At 43.3% G+C, this 19603-nt stretch overlaps 1 protein-coding gene across 1 annotated transcript in view; it reads right to left on the bottom strand.

Annotated features, from left to right (window-relative positions):
• The window catches only part of CDK5RAP2 (CDK5 regulatory subunit associated protein 2), a 175424-nt gene extending 159446 nt beyond the window's left edge, over window positions 1–15978 (bottom strand). Inside the window, exons 1-3 of the mRNA XM_045563942.1 lie at window positions 15737–15978; window positions 5975–6042; window positions 2144–2211 (exon numbers count right to left, since the gene is read on the bottom strand). Coding sequence (XP_045419898.1) covers window positions 2144–2211; window positions 5975–6042; window positions 15737–15795 — 195 coding nt within the window. The 5' untranslated portion in view covers window positions 15796–15978. The remainder of the gene's footprint in view (window positions 1–2143; window positions 2212–5974; window positions 6043–15736) is intronic.
• Between the last annotated feature and the right edge of the window lie 3625 nt (window positions 15979–19603).

Here is a 19603-nt window from a genome sequence, read left to right as displayed (position 1 = left end):
GCTCTTGAAAATGCTACAATAAAAAATATTAATGCCATAAATGCCTAACAGCAGCCAAAGGACCACAGTCATAAAGAAAAAACATAAATCCTAAAACACATTGGCATAGAAGGCTCTCCCTCACCTTCAAGGAAAACAGGATTTAGGTCATCAAGAAAACGTCTGAGAAAGGGAAACTTGAACCACATGGCAGAGTAGAAAAAATAACAAGTGTAACAATAAGAAGGAGAAATAGCTAACACATAGAATGTACTCTGTGCTAGGCACATGTGCTTCACATATATTCACTCACTCACTCCTCCTAACAGCCCTAAGAAGTAGCTACTATTATAATATCATGCCCATTTTAAGGCTGAGAAAAATACAGAGAGGTTAAGTGACTGGCCCAAGGTCATCCGGCAGAAGTGGACCAACAGGCAGTCTGGCCCCAGACGCCATGGTCCTTCGGCAGCACAGACTGCCTCTGAGAGCAGCTTTGCCATATCACATCCCTGGGCCTCAGTTTCTCTCACATATAATGAAGAGAGTTGGATTCCATTCTAGGATTCCTTCCAGTTCTGTAGGCAAACGATGCGAAACCAAAATTCTAAGTTTCTGTGAAATTTTCTCATCTAGAAATAAAATTTAAAACTGTGCCCTTCAAAAATGAAATAATAACTCTCTATCTTGTAGAGTCACTTTAATATCAAAGTAACGTATACAAAAAGCTTTACCACTTAAAGTACCCAGCTCAGAGCCAGGGCTCAATAAACAGCAGCGCTTATTACTCTTATGATAAAATGGGAACAACCATTTAATAGTAGAGCATATTTTAATTATACACGATGTAGAATAATCAAATCTCATTCGTTTGAGGCCCCAGACCCCACAGCATAGATCGAGTTGTACAGCTGAAATTATAACAACTCAAAGCTCAGAAATTACTTGTTTCCATTAGAGATCTGACAAGTCATTTCTTCAATTGGTCACTGGTGGTTTGCAGATAACTATTAGCAGTAATGAGTATTCTAAATTAAATCCAGAGACAGCACCGCTCTGTTCTGTAAAGACAACTGGGGAGAGAGGAACATAATTGTGGAACATCCTTCCTTCTGTGTCCTCCATCTTCTCTCTGATAAATATCTCCTGCGTCTTGCATAGTATGGATTTCATTTACTTACAAATGAAGAAGGGTCTAATTCTTCCCAAGATAAATGAGAGCACTGAACAGGTAACTTGTTAAAGAGAATTGGAATTGGGAAAATAACTTATTTTCCTGTTACTTGACAACAAACCCCCTTTGCTAACAAATGAAAGACAATGCTGGAAGACATTAAGCATCAAAGCCAAATTTATCACCAAGTAATCCATTCTCAGGCAATTACTATACAGTACTGGGTACAGGCTGCTCACATTTCACTCAACAGCAACAAAGATAAAGTCTATAAAATGCAAGGGGAGGCACAATGCAGTAGAAAGAATAGCTTTGAAATCATTAAAATCCTGGATTCAAATCCCAGCTCTGACACCTATTATATGACCATAAACAAGTGTCTCCTAGTATTAAGATTCCTTATCTATAAAATGGGTACAATACAAAGCACCTGAAGAGTTGTAGCAGGATTAAATAGGGCCCATAAATAATGTGCCTTTTTGGCACCAGGGACCGTTTTCATGGAAGACAATTCTTCCACAGATGGGGGACAGGAGGGATGGTTTCAGGATGATTTAAGCACATTACATTTATTGTGCACTTTATTTCTATTATTATTACATTGTAATATATAATGAAATAATTATACAACTCACCATAGGTTGGGGATCCCTGCTAATAGTAAGGCCTTTGATAAATGTTAGTTCTCCTCAACTGTGGAATATGATAACATCCTCACCTTCAGAACACCAGAAATATATTAATACCAAACTCCCCAAAGTTGCAAATTGCTGAACCTGTCAGAACCCATAGCTGGCCCTTGCATAAAAGGGCTGACTGCATGCATATGCTACAGTCCAACAGAGAAAGCCTACAAGACGTGGCACGCCTCCTGCCTCTCACATCATTCAGCTCAGACAGTTCTCAGGAAACACAGCTCTATCCTGGGCTGGCTGGACAGCGGCAACAGACATGATTTGTTAAGGGCAATAATTTGGTATCTCCACTTACATTTTCAAAGTCCTTCATGTTCCGTGCTCTGGTGGGAGACACCATTTCTTCTGACACATCTGGGAGCACTATAAAAAGGTAAAACAGACATAGAAAAACATCATGGCATGCAAAATTGACCAGCATTCCTATTGAGGAATAGAGCCCAGAGAAGAAAAAACATGAACAGCTTCCATAGTATAACCCATGGTACTTACTATCTGTTGTGATTTACTGATTTTAGCTCAGGGAAAGCTCTAAATCATCATATTTCTAATATTTAAAGATTACTTAAAGTAACCCCAATGTACGATGTGTGTGTCAAAAGATGAACACAGAAAATGCATCAGGCATTTGGCAAAGCAAACTGTCCTAATATGTACTTCTTTATTTCATAAAGTTATTCTGTTAAACAGGATACTATCTTCACCTGTCAATAATTAAAACGAAGCACATCTAACTGATTTGACAGCAGAGATTGGCAAACTTTTTCTTGAAACACCAGACAATAAATATTTCAGGCTTTGTGGGCCATACTCAAAGCCTAAAATCTGTCACAACTACTCAAATCCTGTCATAGCACAAAAACAGCCACAATTCATAAACAAATAAAGGGGCTGTATTCCAATAAGTGTTTATTTTCAAAAGCAGGCAATGGGCCGGAAACTGCTGACCTCTGTTTTACAGTGAATAAAGACTTTGCTAATAACCAAATTTCTCCATAGCTTCTTTAATTCAACACACATTTACTACATACTCACTCTGTGCCAAGCACCATCCTGTGTGCTGGGGAAATGACAGTGAAAAGACACTGATCTTGTACCCAAGAGGTTCCCAATCCAGCGGGCAAGACAGAGATGTAAACAAACTGTTTCATGCTGTGCAAAACTTGGCACTTTGAAGGTGCTGAGCAATTGTGTGTTAAGTGAATGAACGAATTCATTCTTCCAACAAAGATGTTTTGAGAGCCTGCCTTCTGCTAGGTCCCTCTCTAGATGTGGCTAATATCAGGAAACAAAACAAACCAATGGGCCAGGCATGGTGGCTCATACCTCTAATCTCAGCACTTTGGGAGGCCAAGGCAGGAGCACTGCTTCAGGCCAAGAGTTCAAGACCAGCCTGAGCAACATAGCAAGACCCTACCTCTTCAAAAAAAATTTTTTTTTAAATTAGCCAGGTGTGGCCAGGCGCGGTGGCTCACGCCTGTAGTCCTAGCCCTCTGGGAGGCCGAGGCAGGTGGATCGCTCAAGGTCAGGAGTTCGAGACCAGCCTGAGCGAGACCCCGTCTCTACTAAAAATAGAAATAAATTATCTGGACAACTAAAAATATACATAGAAAAAATTAGCCGGGCATGGTGGCGCATGCCTGTAGTCCCAGCTACTCGGGAGGCTGAGGCAGTAGGATCGCTTAAGCCCAGGAGTTTGAGGTTGCTGTGAGCTAGGCTGACGCCACGGCACTCACTCTAGTCCGGGCAATAAAGTGAGACTCTGTCTCAAAAAAAAAAAAAAAAATTAGCCGGGTGGGGTGGTGCATGCCTATAGTTCCAACTACTTGGGAGGCTGAGGCAGGAGGATCACTTGAGCCCAGGAGTTCAAGGCTGCAGTGAGCTATGACCAAACCACTGCACTCTAGCCTGGGTGACAGAGCAAGAACCCGTCTCTAAAAACAAAAAAGCCACAATGGAGCTGATAGTCTAGAGAGAGGAGACGGACAATAAACAAAATAATCGGCCAACTGCATAATAATAAAAGGTGATAAATGCTGCAGGGGTAGGGGTAGGGGATAAAGTGGATAAGGACATGGAATATCAGGGGTGGGGTGAGGATTGCAATTTTGAGGCAGGTCTCACTGAGAAGTGACATTTGGGCAGATTTGCAGAGAAGGAGCCAGTTACCTGAGGGAAGGACACTCCAGGCACAGGGAGAAGCCTGAGATGGGAGCACGCCTAGTGGACCTGCAGAACCATCAAAAGGCCAGTGGGCTGGAGAGCAATAAACAAGGGGGACAGCAGGAGAGGAGGTAAGAAAGATGTTGGGGGACAGACTGTGTGTGGTCCTGTAGGCTATCTAAGGACTCTGAGGAGCCGCTGGAAGAGTGTGAGCAAAGGAGTAACATGATCAGACCAGGGTTTCTGAAGGCTCCCTCTGGCTGCCTTGCTGAGAACAGACTGTAAGGGGCTTAGGAGAGAAACAAGGAGAACAGGTGGGAGAATACTAGGATAATCCAGGCCAGAGATCACCACGGTTTGGACCAGAATGATAGGAGTGTAAGTGGGTGAAAAATGGTCTGATTCTGGCTATTTTAAAAGTAGACAAAAGGAATAAACTAATGAGATGAAATGAAGTGAAATATATAATGTTTAGAGAGGAAAGCGTACCTAAGTCAGCCTGGGGGGAGCCAAAAAAGGAGGGTGAGCTTTGAGCTGAGGCAGCCACCAGCTGGTGAGAGGGACAAAAGGAGGGAGAAACAGCCCAGGCAAAGGCCGGCGTGGGCCTGGTGTTCAGAAACAACTCGGCAGAAAAGAGGCCACGAGAGTGGGTGGGGCAGACTACAAGGAGCCTTGTGTGCAAACTAACGGCACACGGGCGTGTTTTCCTGTCCCTCAAACAGGCCGTGCTCCGCTGTCCGTGTCTGCGATGCTCATCCCCAGCCCCTCCTTCCCTGCCTAGGTCCTACTCACTCTTCAAGTCTCTGCTCCAGTAGCAGTTTCTGGGGAAACTCTCGCCTGGCCCACCTGCACACCAGGGAAGATCTCCCGCTAATCCCCTCTCACAGCACCGTTTAAGTTTTCACCCCAGACACTGACTATATATATGATTCATCAGAATTTTTTGTTTAATTGTCTGTCCTCTCACCTTGATGGTAACACATTCGAGATTGAATCCCAGCGTCTATCCCGGAGCCTGGCATGAGGCAGATGAACACTGCTGGCTGAATTAAGGAGCAGGCCTATCAATTTTCTGCTTCTAACTGCCTATAGGCAGGAAGAGTAGAAAGCAGGCTTGTTGCATTTTTTATTTAAAGTAAAAGTTAACAGGTTCCTAAGGAAAACTGAGGTTGGCCTGTTAAGGTATTCTCCAGAAATAAACCTTGAAACATTTAGCCTGTCTGCTGCAAAAACAACTTCCTTTTGCATGTATCTCATCACTTTAGAGAAGAGAAAAAAGTCAAAATATCTCTAAGATATTTCAACAAGGCAAATTATTAGCACTACCCACGGAGACACTTATGATAGCATTCATTTTTCTCAGAAATGTAAATTATGAAGAATGCTTAGCAAGACCCAAACTGCAAAGTCTCCTCATAATCCAGCTTAAACACAATACGCTGCTTACTTATTCAGCACCGTCTCCTGTGGTCTAACCAGCTATTTGTCTCCAAAGGGCAGGCCCGTGTAGGAATGCTGGGCCTCAGCTGGCAAACGGGACTCAGCAGGCTGCCAGAAAGGCCTTGGCACACCCAGTCCAGACGGCAGCTCTCCTGGGCCTCCAGCCACTCGGCTGTGCAGACCAACAGAACCTCCGTGCCTGGTCCAGTCACCAATTCAATGTCCAGCCTCCACGCAATCCTTCAGTTCAGCAAACACTATCTGAATCCTTATCGGCTTGGTAGCAAGAAATAAAACTCATGAAGTATGGCCTACAGGACATCAATTCCTCTAGTGTTTATGACAGGAGATGGAGAACAAATCAATACGTACAAAAAATACTGAGCACCTACTATGTGTCAGGCTAGGGCAGGCTCTGGGCCCCAGAGATATGAAAGCCCAGTCTCCAGCCTTATGGAGCTCACCACCTAGTGTCTACTTCCCTTGTTCTTACTCAAGAGAACACCCGGTTTTGTGCACTCACCACTGTTTCTCAAACCAGCATTGGGGTTGACGCCATCCAGGTCATCAGGTACATTGGGAACAAGGCCACTAGGAGAGAACACATGGGATGAGAGATGAGCTAGTATTTGAACAGAGGCTGCTAGGACTGCCAGGACTGCACGTGATGATCATCAGCCCATAGTCAGGAGGGAGACACATAGCTGAGCTACCTCAGAGGCATGAAACGCAGAGGTTAAGAACTGAGGCTGTGGGGCTGAGCTCTGGCTTTAGAAATGAGTGCCAACTTGAACACTTGCTAGCTGACTGACCTTCAGCATGGTCATTCATTCATTTGTTCATACATCAAATGTCTGTGTGCCAAGTATGTGCCAGGCACACAGGCCCTGTGCAAGTACAAGCTGCTTCTGTTTCTGAGTCTCATTTTCTTAATCTTTTACATGGAGATATCACTCTACCCATAAAAATTAAATTAGTTCACGTATAGAAACACTTAGCACATAGTAAGTGCTCAACAAATGGTACCTATTATTGTTTTATCATTATTATTATTACCACTAATATGCCTATCACGACTTCTGGGATTCAAGTTACCAATTCAGATGCTTTAAGAATGTCAAACAAAAATGCAAAATTTCACTGATCCAAGAAGCTGTACTGGTTGAATTATATAAATAGTTCAGTATGATTCTGGAGACACTGACAGAAAACTAAACCATAATTGGAGGTATGGTTTGACACAAAAGACACTATTCTATTCTAAGCTCTGCCACGTACCTCTACAACCCTCACTTCCTTTGGCTGTAAAAGGAGAATAGCAGTTATTTCACAGAGTAATTGGCAATTAAGCAAGATACAGCAAGGTACCTGGCATATAGTGTGTACTCCCTAAATGGGGGCAAAATATCATCACCACCTTGAAATAAACAGTGCTTTATAATTTATACAAGATTTACCATCATTAGAACTGCCCAATTCAAAGGAAGGCTCTGAGGCCCAATTTCAGCGTCCTAGCCAGGGTCACATGGCAGTTAAGTGGAGAACCAGGTCCAGAGTCCAGGCCTTTTATGCCTAAGCCCCATTCATGCTTCTCTGTCCATGTTGCAAACTAGAGTTGACAGAAGCTCAGCTTGACTTTTTGGCAGTTTGCTCTTTCCATGCCTCTAAATCCAAATTCATTCTGCTCCTGGGACAATTTTGCCTAATCACCAAACTTTGGAGTTGGAATGGACCTTCAAGATCAAGAACAAGTAAAACATCGGAAATATCATAAAATTCCAACATCAGGAAAATGATCATATAAAATATGTCTCTTATAAAAATAACTGAAAAAACTTATAAAACAAAGTATGTCCTCAATTATGAAAAGAATGCATACAGTACGTATACACTAAAGTCACCTCAAATCCTTCTGTGAAGTAGGTAGGCTATAGACACATAAAAAGACAAAATAAATTAAAATATTAAAAATCATCATTTGTAGGGAAATGAAAGATGCTTTCCTCCTGTTAACGTTCTATAATTCCCAATTTCCTCTAATAAGCATCACTAAAAGCACAAAGTCCATTTTCTAAATTTAATTTTAAATATTAAAATCAAGTTCAACCACCACTTTTTGCAGATGTGGGCCCAAGGCCCAAGGTCACACACACACCAGGTTATTGGCCAAGCTTAGCCTGAGTCTGGTCCTCCATTCTCAATCTGGGATTCTCTCCACCACAGCCATTAAATTAACTCCCACTGGCTGAAATCGCCCATCCATAACTCATGCCAAGATCAATCACGGCTGAAAACTACCTAGCAATCAATGCCAAAGATTTTGGACTTAGACAAGCTTCCAACAGTCAAGTACTAAAGTTTGGAAAATGACATCTGATGTCCCAAATCTTACCAAAATCACTATGCAACACAGAAATTCCTGCCTGGTTCCTGCCAAATTTCCACTGGTGCTTTACCTACCCTCGTTTAAAATGCTGTGAATCTCTGTCATCTGCACCCTCCAGTCAGTACCAATCACACCTCCAGCCCCAGGCAACTCCTCTTCCCATTCTGATCATTCACTCTTAGCCTTGTAATCAAGGCTGGGGCCTCATGGAGATCCACTAGAAATAAAAAACAATAATCAAAAGAAGAGGGCTCAGATATGATTTTATCACTGTAGAGATGGGAAGAATGAGACCTTGAAAGGGATAGGAACTTGCTCAAAATCACAAAGGGTAAGTGGCAAAGCTGAGACCAAATTCCAGGTTCCCGTGCCCTTTCCACTTGCTAACCTGTGTCCAGGCTGCCCAAAGCTCCTACATGAATGTGGCACTTGGTGGAGTGTCAGTTTCCTCACGTGCAAAGTAAAGGATAATCCTCAGGGACCTCCCCTGCACTGGGCACCCACGCAGCACAGAAGCCACGCCCAGGACAGGACAGGACAGGCGGCCTCCCATGTAATCTTCACCACAGCCCTTCTGTAGTTGGTGGTACTTTTTAAACGTTGCCCTTTTTTTAAATGAGGAAACAGAGGCCAGGAAAAGTTAATAAAGCTGGAAACCCCAAGCTGCCTTGACTTCAAACCCCATGCTCTGAACCTCCACAACACCCTGGCGCCCTGAACGCCTTCCTCAAGGCGGGGACGGTGAGGACATAATGAAGAGGCAGAGGGTTTCCAGCGCTCAGCTCAGCCGCAGCCCTCACAGCTGTTTTCTATTTGTTGAGTGAATGAATGCCCCTCCCCTGAGCTTCACCACCTCACTCTTCCAGCTTGCTCTATTGTCACTCAAGAGGAGCGATCTCTTTCTGTGCCTATGTGCCAACCACAATTGTCCACCACACCACAAGACCCAACAAGGACTAAGTATTTCGTTGATAAAGTGTCATAAGAGCCACAGATGGGACTGGACATCGCATTTAGAAAACAATTACATCAACAAGTGCACTTTGGTTTGTGTTTTAACAATTCCTTTTTCATTCTGTTACTTATTCTCAGAGAAGAAATACATAAATACAAAAAGACAGGTAAGCCTAAAGTTCTCCTCACTCCCATATTAGTCCCCACATGAGAGGTCATCACCATTGTCAAAAAGATCTGCTTAAGACCAAGCGTTCAAGACCAGCCTGGGCAACACAGAGAGATCCCATCTCTACAAAAAATGTTTTAACAATTAGCCAGGCATGGTGGCATGTGCCTGCAGTTCTAGCTACTTGGGAGGCTGAGGCAGGAGCACCACTTCAACCCAGGAGTTCAAGGCCACAGTGAGCTATGATCAGGCGGACCACTGTACTCCAGGCTGGGCAACAGAGCAAGACCCTGCCTCTAAAAGGAAAAAAAAAAAAAAAAGACCTGTATCCTTCCAGACCTTTTTCTATGAATTCACATACATAGAAATGGTTTTTAATTTTGTGGCTTAAAAATAAAGCAAATGCAATCAAACTGTATATATTGTTCCACAACATTTCCTCTACTATGTCCTAATGATGTTTTCTTGACAGTACAAAGAGAACTGCCTCAATGTTTTTAACACTTACAAAGCATTCTACAGCAGTTTTTCAAAGTTTATTGACTATGATCTATAGAATATATTACCCTTAATCCTTGAAATGTTTTCTATTCTGCTCTAGTTTTCTAAATCCTGGTTGCAACCTACGAAACTGACTTTCACAAGCTACCAATGTGACTTTCATAAGCCACAAACAGTCTGAAAGACACTTTTGAAAGGATATGTATTTACCCAATCCCCTATTGATGGTTAATTCAATTTGTTTCCAAGTTTTTCTTTTACAAACAATGTCATATAAATATTCTCATGCAGGCCCCACTGTGCACATGCATGAGTATTTCCCTAGGATAGATAAGAAGTGGAATTGCTGGGTCAAAACAGATTCATGTTTTTTAAATGGGCAAAGGATTTGAACAGATATTGCTCCAAAGAAAATACACAAATGGCTACAAAGCACATGAAAAGATAACACATTAGTAGTCATTAGAAAAATATAATCAATACCATGATGAGATACAATGTAACACCCCCAAGGATGGCTATAATCAAAAGGACAGACAATAAAAAGCACTGGTTAGGACACAGAGAAATTACAACCCTCATACACTACTAGTGGGAGTATAAAATGGTGCAGCCACCTTGGAAAACGGTTGGGCAGTTCTTCAAAATGTTAAACATATCTGACCCAGCAATTCCACTCCTAGTTATGTTAATAATATATGCCCAAGAGAAATGAAAACATGTCCACACAAAAACCTGCACATGAACAAATGTTCATAGCAACATTATTCATAGTAGACAAAAAGTAGAAATGACCCAAATGCCCATCAACATGAATGAACAAACAAACTGTGGGTGTATGTGTATAATGGAATATTATTTGGCCATAAACAGGAATGGATACTACCAAAAAATAATAATAACAAGTGTTGGTGAGAACATAGAGAAACTGGAACCTTGCACAATGTTGGCGGTAATGTAAAATGATACAGTCACTGTGGAAAACAGTATGGCAGTTCCTTAAAAAAATGAAAAATAGGGCCCAGCATGGTGACTGACACCTATAATCCTAGCACTCTGGGAGGCCAGGGTGGGAGGATCACTTAAGGTCAGGAGTTCAAGACCACCAGCCTGAGCAGGATTGAGACTCTATCTCTACAAAAAATAGAAAAACTAGCTGGGCATGGTGGTACGTGCCTATGGTCCCAGCTACTAGGGAAGCTGAGGCAGGAGGATAGCTTGAGCCCAGGAATTGGAGGTTGCAGAGAGCTATGATGATGCCACTATACTCTAGCCAGGGTAAAGAAACAAGACTCTGTCTCACAAAAAAAAAAAAGTAAAGAAAAAGAAAATTACCATTACCATGTGATACAGCAATTCTACTTCTGCGTACATATATGCCCAAAAGAATTGAAAGCATGGTTTTAAAGAGATATTTGTATACCCATGTTCACAATTGCTAAAAACATGGAAGCAGCCCACTGTAAACTGCAGTATACACATACAATGAAATATGATTCAGCCTTTAAAAGGAACGAAATTCTGACACATGCTACAACATGGAAGAACCTTGAGGACATTACACTAAGCGAAATAAGCCAATCACAAAAAGACAAATACTGTGATTCCACTTACATGAGGTACCTAGAGTAGTCAAAATTAGAGAGACAGAAAGTCGAACGGTGGTTGCCAGAGCTTGGGAGAAGGGGGAATAGGCTGTTACTGTTTAATGGTGCAGAGTTTCAGTTTTACGAGATGAAAAGAGTTATGGAGATAAATGGTGCAACAATTGCACAACATTACAAATGTATTTAATATAACTGAACCGTACACTTAAAAATGGTTAAGATGATAAATTTTATGCATATTTTACCAAAATAAAAAAAAAAATTTTTTTTAAAAAAAGGAACACAGTACTGAGACATGTCACAACATGGATGAACCGGACAGAAGACTACACATTGTAAGATCCATTCACGTGAAATGCCCGGAGGAGGCCAATCTGCAGAGACAAACAGTAGACTGCAGTTGCCTAGGGCTGCGGGGTGGCAGCGACTGCTCAGGGCCACAGGGTCTCTTCTTTGGATACTGAAAATGCTCTAAAATTAGATTATGGTGATCGTTGCATAACTCTGTAAATACACTAATAACCATTACTTTAAATGGGTGAACTTTATGGCATGTAAATTATATCTCAATAAAGCTGTTAAAAAACACACACAGGCACGTTGTTAATGTTAATACAGATAATATCAAATTGTGTTCCAGAAAGATTGTACCAGTTGACACCCTGTGTGTACACTTTTTCACAGTGATTACAAAGCAGCATGAGACTACTAAATATTAAGTCTATATTTAGAGGGTATTTATCTTTTCAAACAGAGACTGAACAAAATCGATTTGTCAGGCCTCTGTGTCAGACATGGTTCTAGATGCTGACGATACAATGCAGAACGAACCAGACATGCTCCCTGCCCTCACTGAGCTTGCACTGGTGATGGGGCACACTGTCCCCAAACCTCACTGCCCCAGGGTACCCCATCTAGGCTCAGCCCTCCTACCACCATCAAGCCTTCACCACAAATTTCATTCCACCATCCTCTTTCCCAGCCTTCTACAAAAAGTCCATGAAGGTATTCTTTGCCCAAGACAGTGCAAACGGTGTTTATAGGAAAACATTTCTTTTTGGTCTGCTCCTAACTAGACAGCAAGCACTTAATGGCCTCGTGCTGGAGGAAATCACGGACGAACAAGCCTGGGCCAGGCCTCAGGAAGCTCACGGTCGGGGAGAAGCAGACTCCTAGGCATAAAGCGAAGGGATGGACCCAGCATTGTAGGCGCAGAGGGTTCTGTCCAGGGCAGGAAGCATGGTGGTACAACAACAGTATAACAAACCCTGCCAACATCTGGTGCACTCTCCAGGAGGTGCCAGGCACTTAATATGCACAATCTCACTTCATCCACACAGCCACCCAATAAAACAGGTATTATCATCGAAGAGAAAGTGAAGCTCAGAAGGGTTAAATGAATCACTCAAAGCAACACATCTAATAACTGGCTGAACCAGGATTTATATCCACTCATCCTGACTACAAAGCCCAGGTTTTTTCATACCACTAGGCAGGACTTAATAAAGGGCCTTCATTTGGGCAAAGTCCCTGGGGTCAGAATCTGAGCCTCAATTCCTCAGGGCTGGAGCTGCGTGGGGTGCCTGCAGGTGATCAGGTTTGGAGGGAATGAAACATACTGACTTTCAACAAGTTCAAGGACAAACTGGACTCCAGGTTAGTCTTTAAAACTGGAGCTTGGAAATTATTATATCAAGCAGAAGAGTGCTCAGGAGGTACTAGTAATATACTAGAATAAAAAGGGGTGATATTACTCTAGGGATCTTTCTCTTCCATTGTGACCACCTAATGGAGAACCTGTCTCTCTGAGGATATTTCTGCCACTCCTTATGGGCCAGTTCAAGTGCCAGGAGCTCTGTAAAATCTTTCCAGAATCCTCTCAGTCAGAAATGATTCAGAGAACCAGTTGGAGGGCAAGACAGGGTACTGACAGCCAGGCTTTGGAGTCAGAGAGCCTGGATTTAAATCCTGACTCAGTCGCGCTGTGTGATCCCAGACCATTTGCTTCACCACTCTGAGCTTCAGAGTCCCCTGTGAAAAAGGAGACAATATCATCACCTCAAAGGATCATTGTTCATTCAGTGATTTAACAAATACTCACTGAGCCCCTATTATGTGGCAGATACCAGGTTAGGAACTGGCGTTATAAAAGATGAACAAAATGCAATCCCTGCTCTCAAGTGGGTCACAGTGTGGGACAGATAAGTTAACCGTCAATACCTGCAATGTCCAACATGGGAGGCATCAGCCACATGCACTTATTAAGCACCTGAAATGTGGTTAGTCCAAATTGAGAAGTGCTCTACTTATAAATTAATACCAGATTTCAAAGACTTAGTAAGATAAAAAAGAATGTATGATACTCATCAATAATTTTTTCTGATTAAGTTAGAATGATAATATATGGAAATATTAGGTTAAATAAAATACATTATTAATTTTACCTGTTTCTTTTTAATTTTTTTAAAGTGGCTACTACAAAATTTTAAATTACATATATGGCTTACATTGTATTTCCATTGGACGATTTTATTGTTTAATAAAATACAGGAAGGTCAAGGACTGAGACAGGGTCAGTGATGAGTGGGGATGGCTAGGAAAGTAGAGGGCCCAGGTGAGGATGGGGAAATGTCAGTGAAGGCTTCCTGGCAGGGACACCAAAATTGAGACCTGAAAAATAATAGGCATTAATAACACAAAGGAGACAAGGGAAGGCAATCCAGTCAGCAGGAACAGAAAGTGCACAGCCCCAGCAGTGAGAAAGAACAAGGTAAGAGCATTCATGACAGAGTTTGTTAACCTGGCTTAGGGAGGAGACAGGGTAAGGAGAGTAAGAAGAGATGAGATGAGAGAGGTACCAAGGACCAGATTATGAAGGACCCTGGAAGCCATATAAAAGAACTTCATCCTGGGGATGATAAACCAGGGAGGGTCTAAAGCAGGTGAGTAAGGGATTAGCTACCAGCAATGTATACAGTGCCTAATTCCTGCAAAGGCAGGGAGATGAGGGAAGGAAAAATATTTGCTGATCTGTTGAGTAGCTACTCTGGGTCAGACAAAAAGTGGGCTTAACTCTTTTAGACTCATTTTAATCCTTAGGCCAAACTGAGACTTTATACCAACCCATTTTACAGATGATAGAAACTGAGTCTCACGGAGGATGTATGGCTTACCCAAAGTCACAGGGTTGTTAAGTGGCAGAGCTGTGATTGAAATCCAGGTAGGTCTGGGTCCCCAAAGCCCAAGTATTTGGCCATAAAGCACTGAAGTGAGAAGAGCTAAGAGAATAATGGACTTTATCTGAATGGCAATAGGAAACATAAAAAGCATAAAGCAGAAGACTGTGAAGATCAGATTTACATTTTAAAAAGAGTTTTCAAACTGTAGTATAAAGAACTATTAGAGGTGTGAAGAAGCCAGGACAATCCAAGTGAGAGGCCATACCCCAATATACTGGGGCAGTGGAAGAAAGATGGACAGAAAGGGGCATGATGACCATCACAGGATCCAATTAGGAACTGTAAAGGGTCTTGGTCTGTGCCTGATACATACTAGGTTCTCAATAAACAGAATAACCTTTACTCCAGGTTTACCCAAGATAGGACCTGTTTATGCCTGCTGCCCAGGCACAAATATTAATTGTGCCTATTTCACTCTTAAAAGCATCCCACTTGGCACAATTAACACTACGGTCACCCTTTCAATTAGGGTATGCTGACTAAAAGCAGCAGCCTGTCCCTTGCAGAGCGGGGATAAACACTGCAAGCTCTCACTCAGGGCTCTCTTCGTCTTCCTTCTACCCACTCTCCAACCAGGAGCCCAGGACAACCACAGGGCCCCAGTCTAGGGCTCCACCAGCCCCACCAGCAATGGGGCCTCCATCTGCCTCTTGGGGCAGGTCGAATGGGAGGCCACTCTCAGCCATTATTCCCTGATTTGTATCACTATCGATGACAGTAGTAGTGATAATAATAATGGCAACACAGGATCATTTTTTAAGGACTGATTATATGCCAAGCTAATTGCTGGGCAAGCATCACCTCTTTTAATCCTCTCCCAACTCTGTCAGGTGGATATTACTGCTAGCCCATTGCACAGATGGGAAAGTAGGTTAAGTCACTTCATCAAGATAACACAGTCAATTTACAGGGCTAGATTTGAATTCAGTTCTGTCCAAGTCCAGCCAAGGTTCTTAACCACTGCATTCCATTGCCTCCTTCCTGTATGGCCACTATGTGACTCAAAAAGCAAAGTCTGGACATACCGACTAATTCTCCATGATGAAAGCAACCCCCTCAAACCAGAATGAACCATCAAGTGCCCTCAAGGTCCCTGCCCCCGAAACAGCCCCCACCAGTGGAATACTCGAAGTGCACCCCCTATTCCCACTCTTTCAGAGAGCCCCTTACCTGTCCTTCAACCCCTCTTCAAAGTATGTCCCAAAATGCTAGATGCGAGTGTGATGTAGGTCGGGACTCCAGCCCCCCACACTCTGTATAGCCGGTGGGCCCCCCAGAGGCCCTCCTGAAGTAACCCACCACACATAGTGCCCCGGGCCGGGCACCCTCAAGCAACCTCAAGGGCAGGGCCCAAGGCCGCGTCAGAGCGAACCCGCATCAGCGGGAACCCGGGCCTGGTTACCGCGAACCCCAAATGCCCGGGCCGCACCTGCAGCCGCTGAGCGTCCCAGGGAGGGTGACGTCCTCTTCCAAAACCGAGTCCATCATGGACACGGAGGCGGTGTTAGCATTGGTGTCTTGGTGACGGCGGCGCCACGGGTAACCCCTGCTGTAGCGACCCGTCCGGCTCCCAGGTCCCCGCCCCCTCTAACCCAGCTCTTGTTCGGACTCCGGCGGCGCCGCTGGAATTCAAACCGCAGCCGCCGCCATCTTTCCCGGCGCTTCTTCCTACGGAAACGAGGCGGGGCCACCGTGGCGCGCGCGGTGAAGCCGACCTGCCAGGCCCAGAGGCCTGGCAGGGAAGCGGAGGCAGGCGCCATCTTAACTAAGGGCATTGCCTCTGAGCTTGGGCCAGCGAGACAAAGGAAAGAGAGGCCGGCTGCCATGTTTCGTGAGGGCACGCAAGCCGAGGCTGGGGCGAGCGCCATCTTTGTTGTGGGCGAAAGCCGGCCGTCGTCCGTTAATTTAAGCGGGAGATGGGAATATGCTCCCGGACCTTCAGAGTTCCTAACGCAGTGTTTGGTTTTTTAGAGTAATGACCCCAAAACCTTGGATGGGGGTCTGTGCATCCAAAAAGCCTCCTCTGCTTTGAGCTGAAACTCAGATAATCGAGTGCTTTCTCTCAAAGTAATACTGTGAGTATTAACAATAAGTTCGTCAACTGGAGCCAGATCCGCGGCGCCTGCCAACCAGATGACGGCTCTCTCCAAAACCCTGGCTGCCTTTCTTAAAGCACATAGCAATCACTAAACACCTGCATAATTTTGGCAGAGCTTAAGCAGTGAAATCAACCTTCCCCTCCCCTTCTCAGTGTTGCTCCCTCCTCTGCAGGCTGTTGGGAGAGCCCTGAATAAAATAAGGTGAGTGGATGGGTGGATGGTGACTTTCCCAATAATCATGAACAAATCCCGTCTCAGCCTCAGTTTCCTCATTCTTCAATTAAGTAATTAATCAGTTACTTTCCAAAAGAGGCCTTCGCTAATCCTCTAATCTAAATCAAATCACTTCTTGCATTCTTAGCAACCTGTATTACTCTTATTATTATTATTATTGATTATTATTATTATTATTATTGAGTATTATTAATACTCATGTATTATTCTTAGCAAACTGTATTACTTTGTAGCAATTACCACATTTTGCAATTGTATATATCTGGTCTTTTTAATGTCTTCCTCTTGCACTGGACTGCAAGCTCCATGAAGGTAGGCACTCTGTTCTGAATTGTGAACTGCTATATCCTCAACACCTAGCACTATGCCTGCCACCTGGCAGGTATTTGAAAATATATGTTAAATGAATGAGTGACTCAGTCAGTCAATCAATCTGGAAAATGGAGCTAACATCTATCTTGCAAGGTTTTGGGGAGGATAACTTGAGATATAGGAGCTCAATCAATAGTAATTCCACACATCCCATATTCTCTCTCTCTCTCTCTCTCTCTCTCTCTCTCTCTCTCTCTCTCTCTGCTTTAGTGAGGCTTACAAAGCCCATGATTCCGTACCTGTCCCTGTTCCTTCCCCAGATCTTCAAGCAACCCTAGAATCAGCAATGGGATAACAGCCCGAAAGAGAAAGAGAGGGCTTGGCAGTCCTTAAAGCCCCGGAACCAATACTCCTTGGTAGTGCTAAGTTCAACCCATGAGATGAGTGTATCCAAAAGCAGGGAGGCTGGGGTGGCAAGATTCCCACCTTGGCTCTGCCAATGACTCTGTGATCTTTGGCACACCACTTCTGCTCTCTAGACCTCAGTTTATACATCTGTTAAATGAGAGGATTGGACCTCTCAGGACCTTTCAGAACTTTACAGCTCTGGAGGTGATTTCTGTGTGTTTATTTCAAAGCTACTAACATTAATACAACCAACTCTCTTCTGGAGAGGGAGGCTGAGTTACAAATCATCACTTCCCAAATGAAGGGAGTAACTTTCCATCCAGCCAATGAAACCTCTTGAGAAAGAAAATAAGAAAGAGGACCTACTCATTTTGAGCATGTCTGTGTGTCACTTGTGCCAGGCATATCAAATGCACCACCTCAGTTAACCCTCACAACAACATTCTGGAAAAGGGGCTACTATTATACCCATTTTACTTACAGGTGAGAATACTGAGGCTGCAAAAGGTTAAAACTGCTTACTCAAGTTTCCACTGACAGTGCCAGAACTGGGAAATGAGCCCAGGTCCCTCTGAACCCGAGTGCCCTCATTGTTTCAGGCAGCCTGTCACCCCCATTTGTTTGTTTTTCTCCACTTTAGAATTTAGGATTGAGAGGTGAGGGCTACATCCACACAACAGTATTTAAGTGATATGTTCGCCAGACTCTACATCTTCAGCAACTGCTGCAAGGTGGCTGAGGGGTGAATCTTAGTGTAGGCAGTATGGTCACAAGGCTGGAAGTCTGGACACCTGGATTCTGACTCTGGAAACTCCTCCAATTTATCGTGTGACCTGGGGTCCCTTTCCCTTGCTGTATCTTTATTTATTCATGTGCAAAATGGGGTGGGCAATGCTGAGATCACATGTTTGCATTATCTAATTAGACATTTTGGACACTGCAAAGAAGAAAACCTGTGAGGAGTTCTCATTATGGTTAATCCATCGCCTTATTCAGCATGACCATGTTCCTGCATTATGTGCTAAACCCTTTAGTGAACCCGGAAACAGAAAATAGAATCAATTGCTCAAATGAAAGGCTATTTGGGAAGTTGTTTTTCCTGCTCCTGTGGTGGTTTCATGGTCAGGGACGGAGGCCTTTGCCCTGTCTCTGTCTCACCATGGCCTTTCTTTCTGCCAAGCCTGGAGATGACGTCACTGCCACCAGCTGTTTGAGCTATCTGGAGCCATCTCCTTGGCAACAGCCACACAACCACAAAGCTGGCATTATTATTTCCTTGGACAAGGTCATATCAAATGTTTGGGAGGAAGTAGCTTGCAGCCAGTTGTCTTTCGTTTGGGTGGAGCCCTCCTGAAGTTTTAGCAGCTCAAGACACTTGAATTGCCATTATGAACAGCAAGAATAACTTTTTATAGGATCAGTACATACACATTGCTGCTTTGCACTATTCTATTTCATCCTCACAACGCTGTGAAGAGAATTGGGATGACTGTGCTGCTCCACAGAAGAGGAAACTAAGGCTCAGAGAAGGAAAGAGATTTGCTAAAGGCCAAACTTCTTTCATTCCGTCTTTCTTAGCTTTTTATTTAGAAATAATTTCAGACTTAGAAAAAAGTTGCAAAAATATTGCAAAGAATTTCTCATATAACTTTCACTCATTTTCCTAACATACTAACATCTTACACAACCATTGCACAACTGTCAAAAATAAGAAATTACACTGTTACAATACTATTTATGGCAGACCTTATTTAAATTTAATCAGTTTTCTCATTAATTCCCTTTTGCTGGTCTGGGATCCAGTCCAGTATTTCCACATTGCATTTACTTGTTACGTCTCCTTATTCTCCTCCAATCTCTGACAGGTATTCTGCCTTTATCTTTCATGACATTGACACTTTTAGAAATTGTTCCCATTATTTGATAGAATGTTTCTCAATTTAGGTCTGTGTGGTGTTTTCTCATGATTAAATTCAGGTTACACACACTTGACAAGAATATCACAAAAGCGATGCTGTGCCCTTCCCAGGGTGCCTATCAGGGGACACGCAGGGTCAACATGTCTCACTAATGGGTGATGGGAACTCTGCTTTCTTGACTGCGGTGGTATCTGCCAAGTTTGTCTACAGGAAAATGACTATTTTTCCTTTTGTAATTAATAAGGATCTTGTGGGGAGATGTTTGCAGCTATGTATCCTGTTTTGCATAGTTTCACCCACTGATTTTATCATCTATTGATGATT

The sequence above is a fragment of the Lemur catta genome, chromosome 10, assembly GCF_020740605.2.
Source record: "Lemur catta isolate mLemCat1 chromosome 10, mLemCat1.pri, whole genome shotgun sequence".
NCBI classification, from domain to species: Eukaryota; Metazoa; Chordata; class Mammalia; order Primates; family Lemuridae; genus Lemur; species Lemur catta.
The sequence above is the reverse complement of the archived record's forward strand: the minus strand, read 5'-3'. Positions and strand labels throughout refer to the sequence as shown.